The sequence below is a fragment of the Mollisia scopiformis genome, assembly GCF_001500285.1.
Source record: "Mollisia scopiformis unplaced genomic scaffold LY89scaffold_27, whole genome shotgun sequence".
NCBI classification, from domain to species: domain Eukaryota; kingdom Fungi; phylum Ascomycota; class Leotiomycetes; order Helotiales; family Mollisiaceae; genus Mollisia; species Mollisia scopiformis.
Window position 1 is genome coordinate 429,699 of NW_017263607.1, and position 12,141 is coordinate 441,839.

Here is a 12,141-nt window from a genome sequence, read left to right on the forward strand (position 1 = left end):
AGACAAAGACGCTTGAGATACAAGAAAATCATCGTGCGCGCAGTGGCAAGAACAATGGTATCATCGATACTCAATATCTCTGAAACGACAAGAATAAAGCTAGACATCCAAAATTATAGCGTGCTGCCGTGTTGAAAGAGATTCAACCCCACTTGGATTCAGAGGAAAATGAAAGTAGAAGCAGATTAGATTCTGTCCTCTGCTTCGATGAGTCCCAAACCTGGGGGAACATGAATTGCAAGGAGGATAGATGGATGGTCTAGACCAGCGTGATATTCCCCACCATGCCATCCTGTAAATATGGATAGATCCCGCCTTGTTTAGCATCCCGTTGCTTTCAAACACCCGCCGTCCTATCTGACTTCCTTATTAGGTCTTTCCGCAACCTCCTCCTCCGATCCCTAATTGCAAAGAACCACTCCGTCGCGAACTTAGCGATAAACAGGCAAACCAGCACCAGTAGAACCGCGAACACGAATCCCACAAATAGAACTGCTAATCGACGAGAAAACGTCCAAAACCTTGGCCATTGGGTAGTCACCAAAGGTTCGACAGCCAGTTCTACCTGTAATGAGTTCAAAAACAGAGACACCAACCCAAATATGAAAAGAAGAGGTCCATATAGTCTGGAAAAGTAGGTGTCGTATTGCCCGTAGATATTGTGAAAGTATCGTCTTCTGAGAAAGAGTTTGCCATAGAGGTTCAATCGAGACAGGCGGATTTGGCCATAACGACATCGCTCAGTCACATCATCATCGCGAATCAGCTGGAAAGGGGCTATGAAAGCCGAAAAGCTTTCCCACGCGGCGGTGGGAGGAATTAATCGCATTTCTTGAGCTATATTGAAATCTGATTCGTACTTGATCAGGTGCCAATATGTTCGCAGAAATCCAAGTGCGGAGCGTTCGAGGAGCTCGCGTTCCGCCGCCGATATTGACATGGGCGATGTTGTCGTCAAGTACGTCGACCAGAACTTATAGGATAACAGATACTTGGGTAATTGTTTGATATAAATCAAGTCGTAGTACCAAACAAGGTGAAGCTCAGGGTTTTCCGTAACGACTATTCGACGGAGCTTCACAGCTTGGTGGTGCAATGGTGCGACATGTGCGCTGGATTGCTTGGTCATCCACCAGAGACGCTGTCCAATTTTCTCGAGATCAGGGGTACGGGGATCTTTCGAAAGAAACGGGTATAGATCTTGGGTATTGCGTAAAGAGATTTGACGGTATCCCGGCAAAAATTTGACATTGTTTGGTGGGTTGAGGTCTTTATTCAGCTCGTGAGCTTCTTTGAAAGGCACTGCTGAAAGCACTGTCATGCCGTCGAATATCATGAAAGAGAAACAATCAGAATATTAGCAGGCAGTGGCAGTCAGCTTCTACGTTGGGTTATAAACAAAACGCCTAGTCGCAATATATAAAAGTTCCTACTCTCATAGCCTTATAAAGCCTTCTTCGAGCCTCGGGCTTTCTCAGCTGTAGGGAAGGAAGCGATCTGCAGCCTCAGTCACCCTGATAGCTATTTTTTACCTTTTGGCCGTTCAAGGCCCTGTGATCACACTGGTGACGTGGAAACTACCTCCCTACAGAAGCCACTTGATATGGGAATTCTCACGGAAGCATAATGCATCGTCAAGGAGTGATCTTTAAGTAAGATTTAATTTTGCTGGGCCTGAAGTATTTCTCAGAGCCTCAAAGAACTTTGTAGAGTGAGGCTGCCCGTGCCACATATTGTGCTACGTGGGAAAAGGGCGGTCAGCTGCAGCTGGGCGTCGACCCCTGTCGTCTTGCGGCCCAAACTAGGCTGTCGTCAGCCTCAAAGTCCTCTTTGCCGTTCTTCAAATTTTATTCCTCGAAGTCGATAACAGTCTTTTCAACAAAAACAAATTAGACGTCTCATTTGCGTTCCATGCTGCTAGACCCAATATTGGGCGATAATTCAGGCTTGGGAGTTGCACTTTTATATCTGCCTCGCCCCATCCTGACAAGATTTGTTAGTAGCCATTATTTAATGCGACATGGATTCATCAACAAAGTCGCCCCAGAAAGTGGACCAACGCAATGCTAGAGCCCTCGAAGAGATTGTTACTCCAGAGAGCTCCTTAGAGAAGGATCTACCGAAGTTACCAAGGAAGTTGATACAAGGCTGTTGGGATTACGAATTCTGTATACCCCAGAGGAAAACTTGCTTGCTGCGGAATGTGACCTCGAGTTCGTCTCCTTGTCCACCAAATCCGTCTCCGCGACTCCCAACTCTCACACCAAGACCCCAGAGTTCATCGCTCTCTGGGACTTCTTTGGAGATCTAGATACTATAAATCTTCTTCCTAACATCGACCAAATCCGAGCGTACTTCGCAGAGTATGAGAAATTAGTTGAAGCATACGAGAAGATCCACGGGACAGTATGGCCTCTTGAGCTACGCGAAATAGCTAGCACTTTCTGGGAGCAAAGCCTTCTAGAAATTGAACTGGAGAGACAATAGTACTAGGAGGAGAGAGAAGAGTTGGTGAAGGCGAGTGCAGAAGCGGGAAGACGCTGAGGCAGCTTTCCAAAGATGGTCACAGGGACTCCCTGACACCGACGAGGGAGAGGCAGTCAAGAAAAGCGGTCGTAGAGACAAGTGTTACAACCATGTAAGAGAAGAAACGTATGCAGAGTCTGACTGTGCTAACCGTACTAGAAAAGGCCAGAAAAAAAAAGCTATCAAGCAATGTAAACAGATCAAACTGGCAACCAGACAATTATGTATTACAGAATGAATGTGACAATGTGATCCTAAACATCGCTTCTGATCATGAGATCCTCAAAACTTCAGCCGCTGGCATCTCAATCGGCTCTTGTCTGACGAAATGGCTTTTCACATCCACCTCTTCTTGCGGAAGTTCCGACATCGCGGGACTGGAACCATATTTCTCAAAAACAGCATTGCTGCCCAACAATGCAGGTTCGACGTGGCTTCCATGGAGTTGTGGGACATCGGGTTCCGTATTTTGGAAGTAAGGGTCGCGTCTTTTTTGTCTCTGACGGCGGAGGAAGAAGAGTATGAGGCCGAGGATGGCAGCGATAGCGAGAAGTCCTCCGATTACTCCACCGGCGATGCTTGCAGTTGAGGGGTTCTTCTTTGATGGAGAAGAAGTGGTTGTAGGTCGGGCACTCGATGGAGTAGACCCAAGAGCTGTATTATTCGAGGTTGAGTTTGCAGTTGGGTTGAAGAGAACCTCGAGATTCGTGTTTGCGAACCCAGTCGCCGGTGCGACGACCGTGGCACCCCCATTTAGCCTACAGCACTCAAGTCAGTATCCTCTGCGACAGATGGAATATTTCGAGTTCTCACGTTCCGCCAACAGCCCTCACGACATCATCGGGCACCGTGTACGCACTTGCGTTTGCATCATATGTATTTCCCCAAGTCAAGTCGCTCATATCCAGAATACCAACTCCTTGGGTTTCCCAATCACAATCATTAGCTATCTTGGAAGTGTCGCTGCCTCCAACTGTGATCATTTGCCTATTTCCAACCACGTGACAAGTATGCGAATAGCGGGGTGATGAGCCTTGGTAGAGCTGGATCCATTGAAACGATGGCAAAGTGAGGACCCAGACTTCATCGTAGTATGCATTGACGCCGTCTCGTCCTCCGTACATATAAATGTTGTGGCTCGAGTTGTCGGGCGCAGATACGAGAACGAGGCACAAGTCCAGGCGTGGACTAGGCGTGGAGCCAGATGTTCCTTGGGAATACCATACTCCATCAGGCGTGCTGGCATTTTTGAAGGAGCCTACGTCGAAGATATTGACAGTTTGGAGCGACAGTAGAGTTCCTGAAAAGCTATAAGTCAGCGAAGTCCCGGCTAAGCACGTCTGTATAAACTGAACTAACCTTTCCAATCATGTGTTAAGTCCGAAGTCGACTTTTGACCACCTCCAATCAAGACCAGAATGCCATCCGATCCAGGCAAAGGTACATGAACCATCTGCCCCCTCACCCTAGCCTCACTACTGACATCGGCAGTTGACAAGTTTCTTGCAGACTGATCATTCAGATCTAATACCACCATTCCGTTCAGAAATCGCGTGGTACTTTGTAATACAGTCGTCTCCGTAGAACTGCCATTATCCTGCATCCCATTAAACCAAAACGCCAAGCCCTTCTCCGGAATCGACGTAGTAGGTCCGGAGGCCGGTTTATTGATCCCATACTGTGACATGTATGAAGTCCAAGTATTATTTGAGCTGTCGTACGACCAAAGCGATTCGGTGCCTGGCTGAGGCTATTGCCAACCTAAAAAATGTCATATTATCGATCGCGGTAGAGCCTCCAAAAAGCCAGAACTTGTTCGGATTGGTGGGATCAGGATACAGTGCGCCTCGTGACATATCAGGGACAGCAAGGGTTCCAGCAGAATCTCGAAGCTTGGAGATTTCCTTTTGCGGGAAGTCGCCTTTCGAGTCCCAGGCGGTACTCATGTTAATTGATATGAGGTATTGATCTTGTGGACGTTAGAGATAGGCAAAGCATTGTTTAATGTAGATCCGACATACTGTTTCCAATTGTGCTGTTGGAGATCTGAGTGCCGTTAGGGTCGAATGTGGCGAACACTTCCCTTCCTCCATCAATGTAGAGTATGTCATTAACAACGATTGCTGTACCGCTCGTCAGGTTCAAGAATCTGACAATGGTTGTGAGGCATGAAAGAAAGCGGTTAGGAGGAATGGTGGATTTTCCCCTCGAAAATCAAGACGTACACTGATGATCCAGTCTGCTACAAAAATTGACCAAGGGGTCATATTGCGCATTTGCAACATGTTGCAAAGCTACCAAAAGTAATAACAAAAGAGTGTTCAACACCATTGGAAAGGATCACCCAGAACGACGAGCAATCGCAGGCATAGGATAGAAGGAGTAAAGAATGAAGGAGTCTCAATGTCCATAGATGTCAGTAATGCAGGAACACGGCATGCCACCCTTGCCAGCTCAAGGGACCCTGCTAAGATCTTCCTAGATGGTGGGACCAAATCTCCACAACCACACTTTGGAAAACTTAAATACGGGTGGCGCACAACAGGGCTGAAAAACAATTGCCTTTTTGGGGCAATGCGTTGGCATCTTGGAGTTGAACAGCATATCAAAGATTTAAGATCAAAGACGGAGAAGTACACAGTCTAAGAGGATCTTGCTTTTTTGAGTCGACAAGAAGACCGGTGACTTGGAATTGGTCTTCAAGCGCTGAAGTTAGATAGAAGGTGAACACCGTTGTTGTGGATATGCTTGTCGGCCGACACTTGCGGCTGAGGCTGAAAGTCCTCATTTCGAAAAAGCTCAGTCAGGCCAATCATCTGAATGAAGGGGGAAATATATGACAAGCTGATTCTAGATTGGCCAGCACCAACAAGAGAGTTGAAATCAGACCAGGCCTGGCGACTCACAACGGAATGTGTTTTGGTGGGCCGCAAAAATCGTTCTAATGAGATCTGATCAATTTCAGAAGAAGCCTAAAACCAGTTAGAGAGGTAAAGAAGAATCCAAAGTATGTGAATGGGAAAGTTTGAGTAATCAACCACTGCGATGGACTACGAACGGGCACTAGCCCACAGGAGGATTCCGGAGACTAGCGAAGTGAGCAGACGTAAAATAGAAACGGCCACAAGAGACAGACCGCACTACATTATACGTATCGTGAGTGTACCACATGGACTCGAGATTCGGACACAAGAAGTGCTTCGTTGGTATCCACAATGTCCGACTATACAGCAAAACAGGCCTTTCGAATGACACCGGAACGCCAAAGCCCTGTCCTTTTGAATCCCAACAGTGTAGTGACAACCTCTCTTATCTCTTGCCCGCTCTCCTCGCCTTGCCTGGTCTTTGCTTCGCCACACCCTTCATCTTTTTGCTCGAGAAACCTTTCAAGTCACCACTGCTCATGGCATCGCCACTCTTCTTAAATCGCTTCTTGCCACCAAAGCCAAACTTCTCGTCCTTCTTCGCTCGCTTGTTGGGTCCTTGCCTATCTTTTCTTGAGCCCTTGGTTCCAATCTCGTCTTCCACGGCGACGTCGAACATATCAGCTTCGTTTGTGGTTTCGTTGTCGGCACCTTGGCGTTCTGTAACAGAAATTAGCACTGTAGATAGGGAATTCCACGCCAATGCATACTTCTCTTCAAGGTCTTGATCTTGTCCATAGTTTGCTTGCGTTCCTTGTCTCGTTCTTGCAACTTCGCAACTTGAACTTGCTTGCCGAACTTCTTCAAGTCTCTCTGCTTCCTGGCTTCAGCACTGGCCTTCTTGCTGGCCGCCTCGTCAATCATCTTTGCCTTGATCTTGGCCATATGTTCATCTGCCTTCACCATCTCCGCAAAGTAATCTGTCGGTCTCGTGAATGGTACGCCTTCGGCCTTGAGCTTTTTGCGGGCTTCTTGTACAGCAGACAACGATTGTGCGTAGAATGCGAGTTCTCGATTTAAGTCATCTGACACATCTGCAATCTGTACAGGCTCAGATGTGGTGACCGATTGGTGCTCTGAGAAGGGTAGTTTCGAGATAGGGAGGGATATTCGTTTCAAGGCAGCGGTAAGAGCGACGGTGTTGTTGATTGTGAGGCGTTGGTGGGGTATCATATCTTCTTTCTCTTCGTCATTAAGATCCTCAAGGTCGGACATAGGTATATCTTCATCATCCTCGTCATCTGAAGGCTCTTGGTCGTTTTCACCGGCCGATGAGTCGCTATCGCTTTCGTCAATCTCGTCGAAGTTAATCTGCAGAGAAATTAATTAGATGCTTGTCGATTGCGTCAAGAAACTTGCCTTCATTGGACCTTCTACCTCTTCTTCGCTGTCACCCTCTTCCTCATCAACATCTGCGACCTCATCTTCCACTTCCTCAACATCTTCCCACTCATCCTCATTTTTCCCGTTTGGCTTCTCGACAGGCGCCTTCGCAGCCTTCTTCTTGTTTGCGAGCCTTTCTTTCTTTTGCAATTTCAATTTTTTGAAATCCGTACCCTTTTCAGCCGCAAGGGCCATTTTCAATTTGCTTTTGTTAACCATTGCGCCGTTGTGCGGAAGCTCAAATTGGTGGTGGTCTTGAATTCATTACTCCGCAGAAAATAATTTTGATGCAACTTTTCAAGCTCCCGCGCTAGAAATATTCTGCCATCTTGACCGCTTTGAACCCACCTCAGTCACGTGTGCACCCTTGACTTCACATTCTTAGTCTTCTAGATTTCGTTCTGCTCTAAGGCGCTTTAATCTCGTGATTACAAAGCTAAGGGACTGGATCCCAACCGTAGCTCCGGATGTTGATGTTTGTGATTCCACCGTCATACAGCATACGCCAGTGATACCCCTTTCTCTTAGATACCAAAGAAAGTATTCTCCTCTCCAGAGCATTTCATCCTGAAAGTATGGCAAGTAGAACAGTATCTGTAATGAGTCTGCTTGTGTTAACTAAAATGCCAACAGAATCATCAAATCCAATATCTTTGAGTGGTCTGTCCACTTGTTGCTAGCCGACCTGCTAACTCTAAAGTTCTAGAAACTTTGGGACATTCTACAATCACCTTCTTGATGTATCTGTTATGGATCTCTGCAGTGCTCCTCTTTCAATTTGTTCTTGTTAACGCAGCGACGTCTAGCCTGATTTCTCTTCAGTACATCTTCCCCAACCTATCTGATCCCGGGTGCCTCTTCCTACGTTTCATCCACGCTTCTTGAGACTGCTCTAAGAAACTGTCGGCACCTAGTGCATGGATTGAAAGGTTGACCTTTGCACGTTGATTACATCTCCAGATTTTGATGACCTGCTTTTGCAGCATACACCTCGTGCGAAGTAAAGCATAGTCTACAATAACGTCTTCACAAAGGTGCCGATCATCTTGCTCTAACGAACCCTCCAATACTTCCCAACAAGACATTCCTTGTATCACTCAACAAGCTCTAGCTCAGCGCAAACCCAGGTAGCCCTAGACCTCACCGAACCACGAAGGGAGGGCGTGATGAGAAGCATAGTTGAAAATGACTTCACATCAGAACCAGCTCCAAGAGCCGCTCTAGGAATGTCCCCCACATCTCTTCCCTCCAATGTCCTAAACCTCCTGTCCACTCTAGAACCGCACTCCGTACCTTTCTCCAAGCAAGCCCCGTTGTACGTCTCGACAATGACTCTGATCTTTATTGCCCCAAACCCTCAAAATATCCATCATCTGCTGCTCCATGTCTGTGAAGACTTAGCTCGCCCTACAGTCACTCTTCCTACGAGCCAAATTTCACACGAGAAGCCATCTGGCAAAGACTCGAAGATCCTGCTTCGGGCAATGTCCCAACAAGCGAGGCTCAAACACCTTCTTCGGGGATACGGGGTTTGATAGGTATCTGTGACAGGATCAGAACCAGACAAAGAAGAAATTAGCAATGTGCCAAAGGCTGGGACTGCTGCAGAACCGGCCTTGTGAGTAGAGATTGTCCTTGTATTAATCTCCCCCACAGTCAAAGCCCCCCAGTTCCTCAAACTCCAACTCTTCCCCACTACCTGCTATACCTCAGACAGACACTCTCAAACCAAACATCAATAATCATCACAGACCAAAACCACAGCTAATCCCGTCAGGTGCTCCTTTAGTACCGCTCCCAGATTCGTCTTCCTGGACATATCAACCACTCTTGCTGGTACTGGATCCCCGACACACTGTGCAAAGATTCCTAGTGCGATGTGTCTATGGTACCTCTGCTGCTCCACAGACGGTATCTGCTTGTGAGAAGAACATACCACGAGCAGACCACAAACCTCTCTAGCTCCAAAATGCCCGTCTGAAGCAAATCTCTTTCCAACCCAATAAGCCCGGCTGAATCGACGGACTTCAGAGACAAATCAAGCGCCCATGACTCCGAGTGGAAGATATAGATGGTATTTGGCTGGTTCGGCTGATGGAGGGACTGATCGAATCTAGCTCCCACCGCTGGATTGAGGACCGTCAACCGCTATCACGTCTAGATGATTAGTGTTTTACGAAGCTAGGCAACCTTCTGTATGCTCGTCGGCGGTCTGTACATATGGGCCCGTAAAGTATGGCGGTGGTGAAACTCGAGGAGCAGTATTGGGATCTGGAACACAAGGAATCTGTAGACTGTATAAAATCCATCAGCAATTTCACATTAAGATATCAAGATATGTCTGGTCTTCAGCTCAGCGCTTTTGTCCTCACCATATCGGAGGCTGGACTTGCGACTTTTGTCAACCTGTTGAAAAAGCTGTCAGCGTGGACGTATCTTCTCAGGAGGACGTCACAGAGCTGTAGGATGAACATGGAGACGTGACGGAGATCCCAGCCGTTGTGGAAGATTATCAAAACCAACGAGAAGGCCTGACCGCCGTGCTCCTCGGGTGGAGAGTTAGCTGCTCGTCCCAGAAAGAAAGTGGCAATGCAGTTTGTTCCAGATCAAGCTGGCGCTTTTACCCCACCAAGTCGGCCATACTCCATGCGACTTGTGAACTTAGAGATTAAATCAGCGATTGTCCCTAAGCCAACCAGCGCTTAGGAGGGTGCTATGCTGTGATTCGGTTGAAGATTTTGAGGTTCTTTGAAACTATAGAGGAAGCAAGAATCAAGCGTGTTAAAAGTGTCAAAGAATGAGTAAATATCAAACGCGTTCACTGTGCTGGACATTGAAAACAAACTCGATCTGATGTGGTGAATAAAATTCTTGGAGAGGTATTTGGTGAGATGAAAGCGAGTCCCACGACGCGTCGGGTTGAAGGTGAATATTTCCACGCGTCAAAAGGATGAAAACTTCACAAGCAAGAAAGGAAAGAGGAGATGAGTGAATGCCATGCTGTTATTTGCTATGCTAAAGCTAGGTGTTTTACAAGTGGAAGAAAAGGAAAGAAAGGAGAATGTGCATCGTTATGTGATCGGCCCACGCGACCGCAATGTCTGACCTTATGTGCAACGCCATGAAAGAAAGAAAGCAAACTAATCTACAACCCAGACGTGAAAATCCTCGAAAATGCAAGTGAATCCACCAAACGCGTCAGGAATCAGTGACGTCATCATAGTCATAGGCGCTCTCTCCAGTCTCATCCTCATAGTCCTTGTTGAAGTAACAGCCTGAACCTTCCCATATGACCTTGAAGTTGAAACCAGCGAGGGTCTTGCTGGCCCACTCCAACCTTTGGGCATAATCTTCGTGCTGCTCGTAGATGCGGCTGGGATAGGCAGGATTGAAGTGGTCATGGTCAACCAAGGTCAATTGCTCGAGAGCGTTGTTGTCAAACTGGGAGACGGTGTCTTTTGGATGCTGGACAAATTGGCACCACTCGATCTCAAGCTTCCGAACGGCGCGACTGGGGTGCTTGTTCGCGTGCCTGGTAATGTGTTGACCAGCGATTGCCATAGCTTTCTCATATTGTTGGACATCTTCCGGCTCATTGCCACATCGATTGTACACAAATGCCAGGGTGTCTATGGTCGGGTTGAACCAAGCATAAGGTTGATCGCCAAGGCCGAGGCGAGGAGCTGACCTAAGCTCGCTAGCACGGGCTGTGAGGAGTGGAGAATCGAATTTGATAACCGTCCGAGGGACCTTGTTACGTGGGTCTCGGTAAGACCAAGCCTGCTCGGATGGGTTCCAGAGAGCATACAGCGTGCGAGGTCTTGAAATGTCATGGGCGAGCTCCAGGATGTAGAGGATAATCTCAGGAGGGACATTTTTGACGGCCTGAGCTCCAAAGCTTTGTACAAGGTAGTCGGGATCCAGAGGGGAAAGGGGGCGAGATGAGATGATTCTCGAGAGTGCAACTAGTACCATTAGCATCAGTGTTGGATAGTGAAGTGGTGATAGTTACTCTTAGCCATCTTCACATTAAGGCCAAGGCGATCTGTCGCCATCAACTCAATTCGGAACGAGTCGTCTCCTTCTTCAGGATCCCTGGCATCTCCCCAGTCTCTGCAACGGGCTGTGCATTTGGTGTGTTTGCATTGCGGGCACTTGTTGGTTTCAATGTCGTTCTTGGTCAGGCAGCGGCAAAAGCAGCAATCCCAGAAGTTGTAATGTTGGCAGCGATCGCACTGAATGTGACCGCATTCCTTGCACTCACCCCATTGTCCAGTAGGAATGATTTGGCCACAATTGCAGCATGGGACTTCTTCTTCTTCCTCGTCATCAGAGTCTTCTTCTTCATCAGGATCCTCTTCGGAAATCTCTTCATCACTGTGCTCGAGTTAGCCAATGTCTGGAAAAAACACCTGGGCAGGACGTACTCAGAATCTTGGGAAGGATCTTCAAGAGACGCAACTTCTTGGGTGACAGGAGCAGTGTCTTGAAGGTCGACAGATGTAGCTTGTTGAAGGTCGACGGATGGAGAGGTTTGAAGGTCGACGGATGCAGCTTGTTGAAGGTCGACGGATGGAGTTTGTGGAGCTCGCATTGAACGCGTCTGCATAGTCCTGGTGGTGGGAAGGCTCGAGACACGCGTTGATGCGCGTCGAGAGGGGGCACGAAGCATCATGACGATGTCTCGTTGAGGAGAGTGATGAGGTCTTGAGGTGATGGAAGTCTTAAAGAGTAATAAGGTCTTGGGGGTCTGAAGTATCTTGTTGAAAACGAAGCGTGACTGGATGCTTCAAGGTGGCGTTGTTTCAAGAAGAGAGTTGTATTTGGTCGGAGAGAAGCGGGGTAAATATACCTCAGTGGGGGGAAGCGAATCGATCTGGATCACCAAAATTCCCGAACGCTGATTGGCCCCTGAAATGAGGCGACTTCTGTTCCTGGAGCGTGAATATTAACCTTAAATCAAGCAGGCAGGAGTCCTCGAACGCTGATTGGCTCCGAGATTGGCCGACTTCCTGTCCAATTGGCGTGAATACAAGTCTTTAGCAAAGAAGAGTCCTTAGACGCCAGGCAAGCACGCTAGGCAAGGTTTCTCTCCTGGAGTGTGTAATCATAAATCTCAAAGGAAGCAGATAGAACTCCTGGAACGCCGACTCCGATGTCGGCCGGTTTCCTTTCCAATTGGTGGGAATACAAGTCTATAACAGACCAGAGACCAGTCGTTGGACGCTGGGCAAGCTTTTTCTGCTGGAGCGTAACCTCAGACCTCGAAGGAGGCAGATTGGACTTTTGGGACACTGACTCCGATATC

The 12,141-nt window shown here is 47.7% G+C and overlaps 4 protein-coding genes across 4 annotated transcripts; all 4 read right to left on the minus strand.

Annotated features, from left to right (window-relative positions):
• Positions 1 to 332: 332 nt before the first annotated feature.
• On the minus strand, positions 333 to 1,321 carry LY89DRAFT_760816 (uncharacterized protein; the record flags this gene model as incomplete). The annotated part of the gene is made up of 1 exon (XM_018221519.1): positions 333 to 1,321. One exon carries the CDS (start codon positions 1,319 to 1,321, stop codon positions 338 to 340), a length of 984 nt encoding a protein of 327 aa, XP_018064366.1. The 3' UTR covers positions 333 to 337.
• Positions 1,322 to 2,740: 1,419 nt separating this feature from the next.
• On the minus strand, positions 2,741 to 5,287 carry LY89DRAFT_787683 (uncharacterized protein). The gene is made up of 6 exons (XM_018223093.1): positions 4,752 to 5,287; positions 4,548 to 4,649; positions 4,248 to 4,495; positions 3,886 to 4,204; positions 3,340 to 3,826; positions 2,741 to 3,284 (listed from the first exon to the last, which is right to left on the minus strand). The coding sequence occupies exons 1-6, from the start codon at positions 4,855 to 4,857 to the stop codon at positions 2,798 to 2,800; spliced, it is 1,749 nt and encodes a 582-aa protein (XP_018064367.1). The 5' UTR covers positions 4,858 to 5,287; the 3' UTR covers positions 2,741 to 2,797.
• A 379-nt stretch (positions 5,288 to 5,666) lies between these two features.
• On the minus strand, positions 5,667 to 7,099 carry LY89DRAFT_656629 (Ebp2-domain-containing protein). The gene is made up of 3 exons (XM_018212397.1): positions 6,810 to 7,099; positions 6,161 to 6,761; positions 5,667 to 6,110 (listed from the first exon to the last, which is right to left on the minus strand). The coding sequence occupies exons 1-3, from the start codon at positions 7,050 to 7,052 to the stop codon at positions 5,836 to 5,838; spliced, it is 1,119 nt and encodes a 372-aa protein (XP_018064368.1). The 5' UTR covers positions 7,053 to 7,099; the 3' UTR covers positions 5,667 to 5,835.
• Positions 7,100 to 9,994: 2,895 nt separating this feature from the next.
• LY89DRAFT_268174 (uncharacterized protein) lies at positions 9,995 to 11,748 on the minus strand. The gene is made up of 3 exons (XM_018206335.1): positions 11,261 to 11,748; positions 10,846 to 11,210; positions 9,995 to 10,798 (listed from the first exon to the last, which is right to left on the minus strand). Exons 1-3 carry the CDS (start codon positions 11,506 to 11,508, stop codon positions 10,032 to 10,034), a joined length of 1,380 nt encoding a protein of 459 aa, XP_018064369.1. The 5' UTR covers positions 11,509 to 11,748; the 3' UTR covers positions 9,995 to 10,031.
• Between the last annotated feature and the right edge of the window lie 393 nt (positions 11,749 to 12,141).

Coding starts and splice junctions, on each gene's coding strand:
- LY89DRAFT_787683 (XM_018223093.1), bottom strand. CDS start 4,857: ATGGTGTTGAACACTCTTTTGTTATTACTTTTGGTAGCTTTGCAACAT. Junction 4,650..4,751: donor TAGCAGACTGGATCATCAGT/GTACGTCTTGAT, acceptor CGAGCGGTACAG/CAATCGTTGTTAATGACATA. Junction 4,496..4,547: donor CAACAGCACAATTGGAAACA/GTATGTCGGATC, acceptor AACGTCCACAAG/ATCAATACCTCATATCAATT.
- LY89DRAFT_656629 (XM_018212397.1), bottom strand. CDS start 7,052: ATGGTTAACAAAAGCAAATTGAAAATGGCCCTTGCGGCTGAAAAGGGT. Junction 6,762..6,809: donor AGGTAGAAGGTCCAATGAAG/GCAAGTTTCTTG, acceptor ATTTCTCTGCAG/ATTAACTTCGACGAGATTGA. Junction 6,111..6,160: donor GATCAAGACCTTGAAGAGAA/GTATGCATTGGC, acceptor TTTCTGTTACAG/AACGCCAAGGTGCCGACAAC.
- LY89DRAFT_268174 (XM_018206335.1), bottom strand. CDS start 11,508: ATGATGCTTCGTGCCCCCTCTCGACGCGCATCAACGCGTGTCTCGAGC. Junction 11,211..11,260: donor GATCCTTCCCAAGATTCTGA/GTACGTCCTGCC, acceptor ACTCGAGCACAG/TGATGAAGAGATTTCCGAAG. Junction 10,799..10,845: donor TAATGTGAAGATGGCTAAGA/GTAACTATCACC, acceptor TAATGGTACTAG/TTGCACTCTCGAGAATCATC.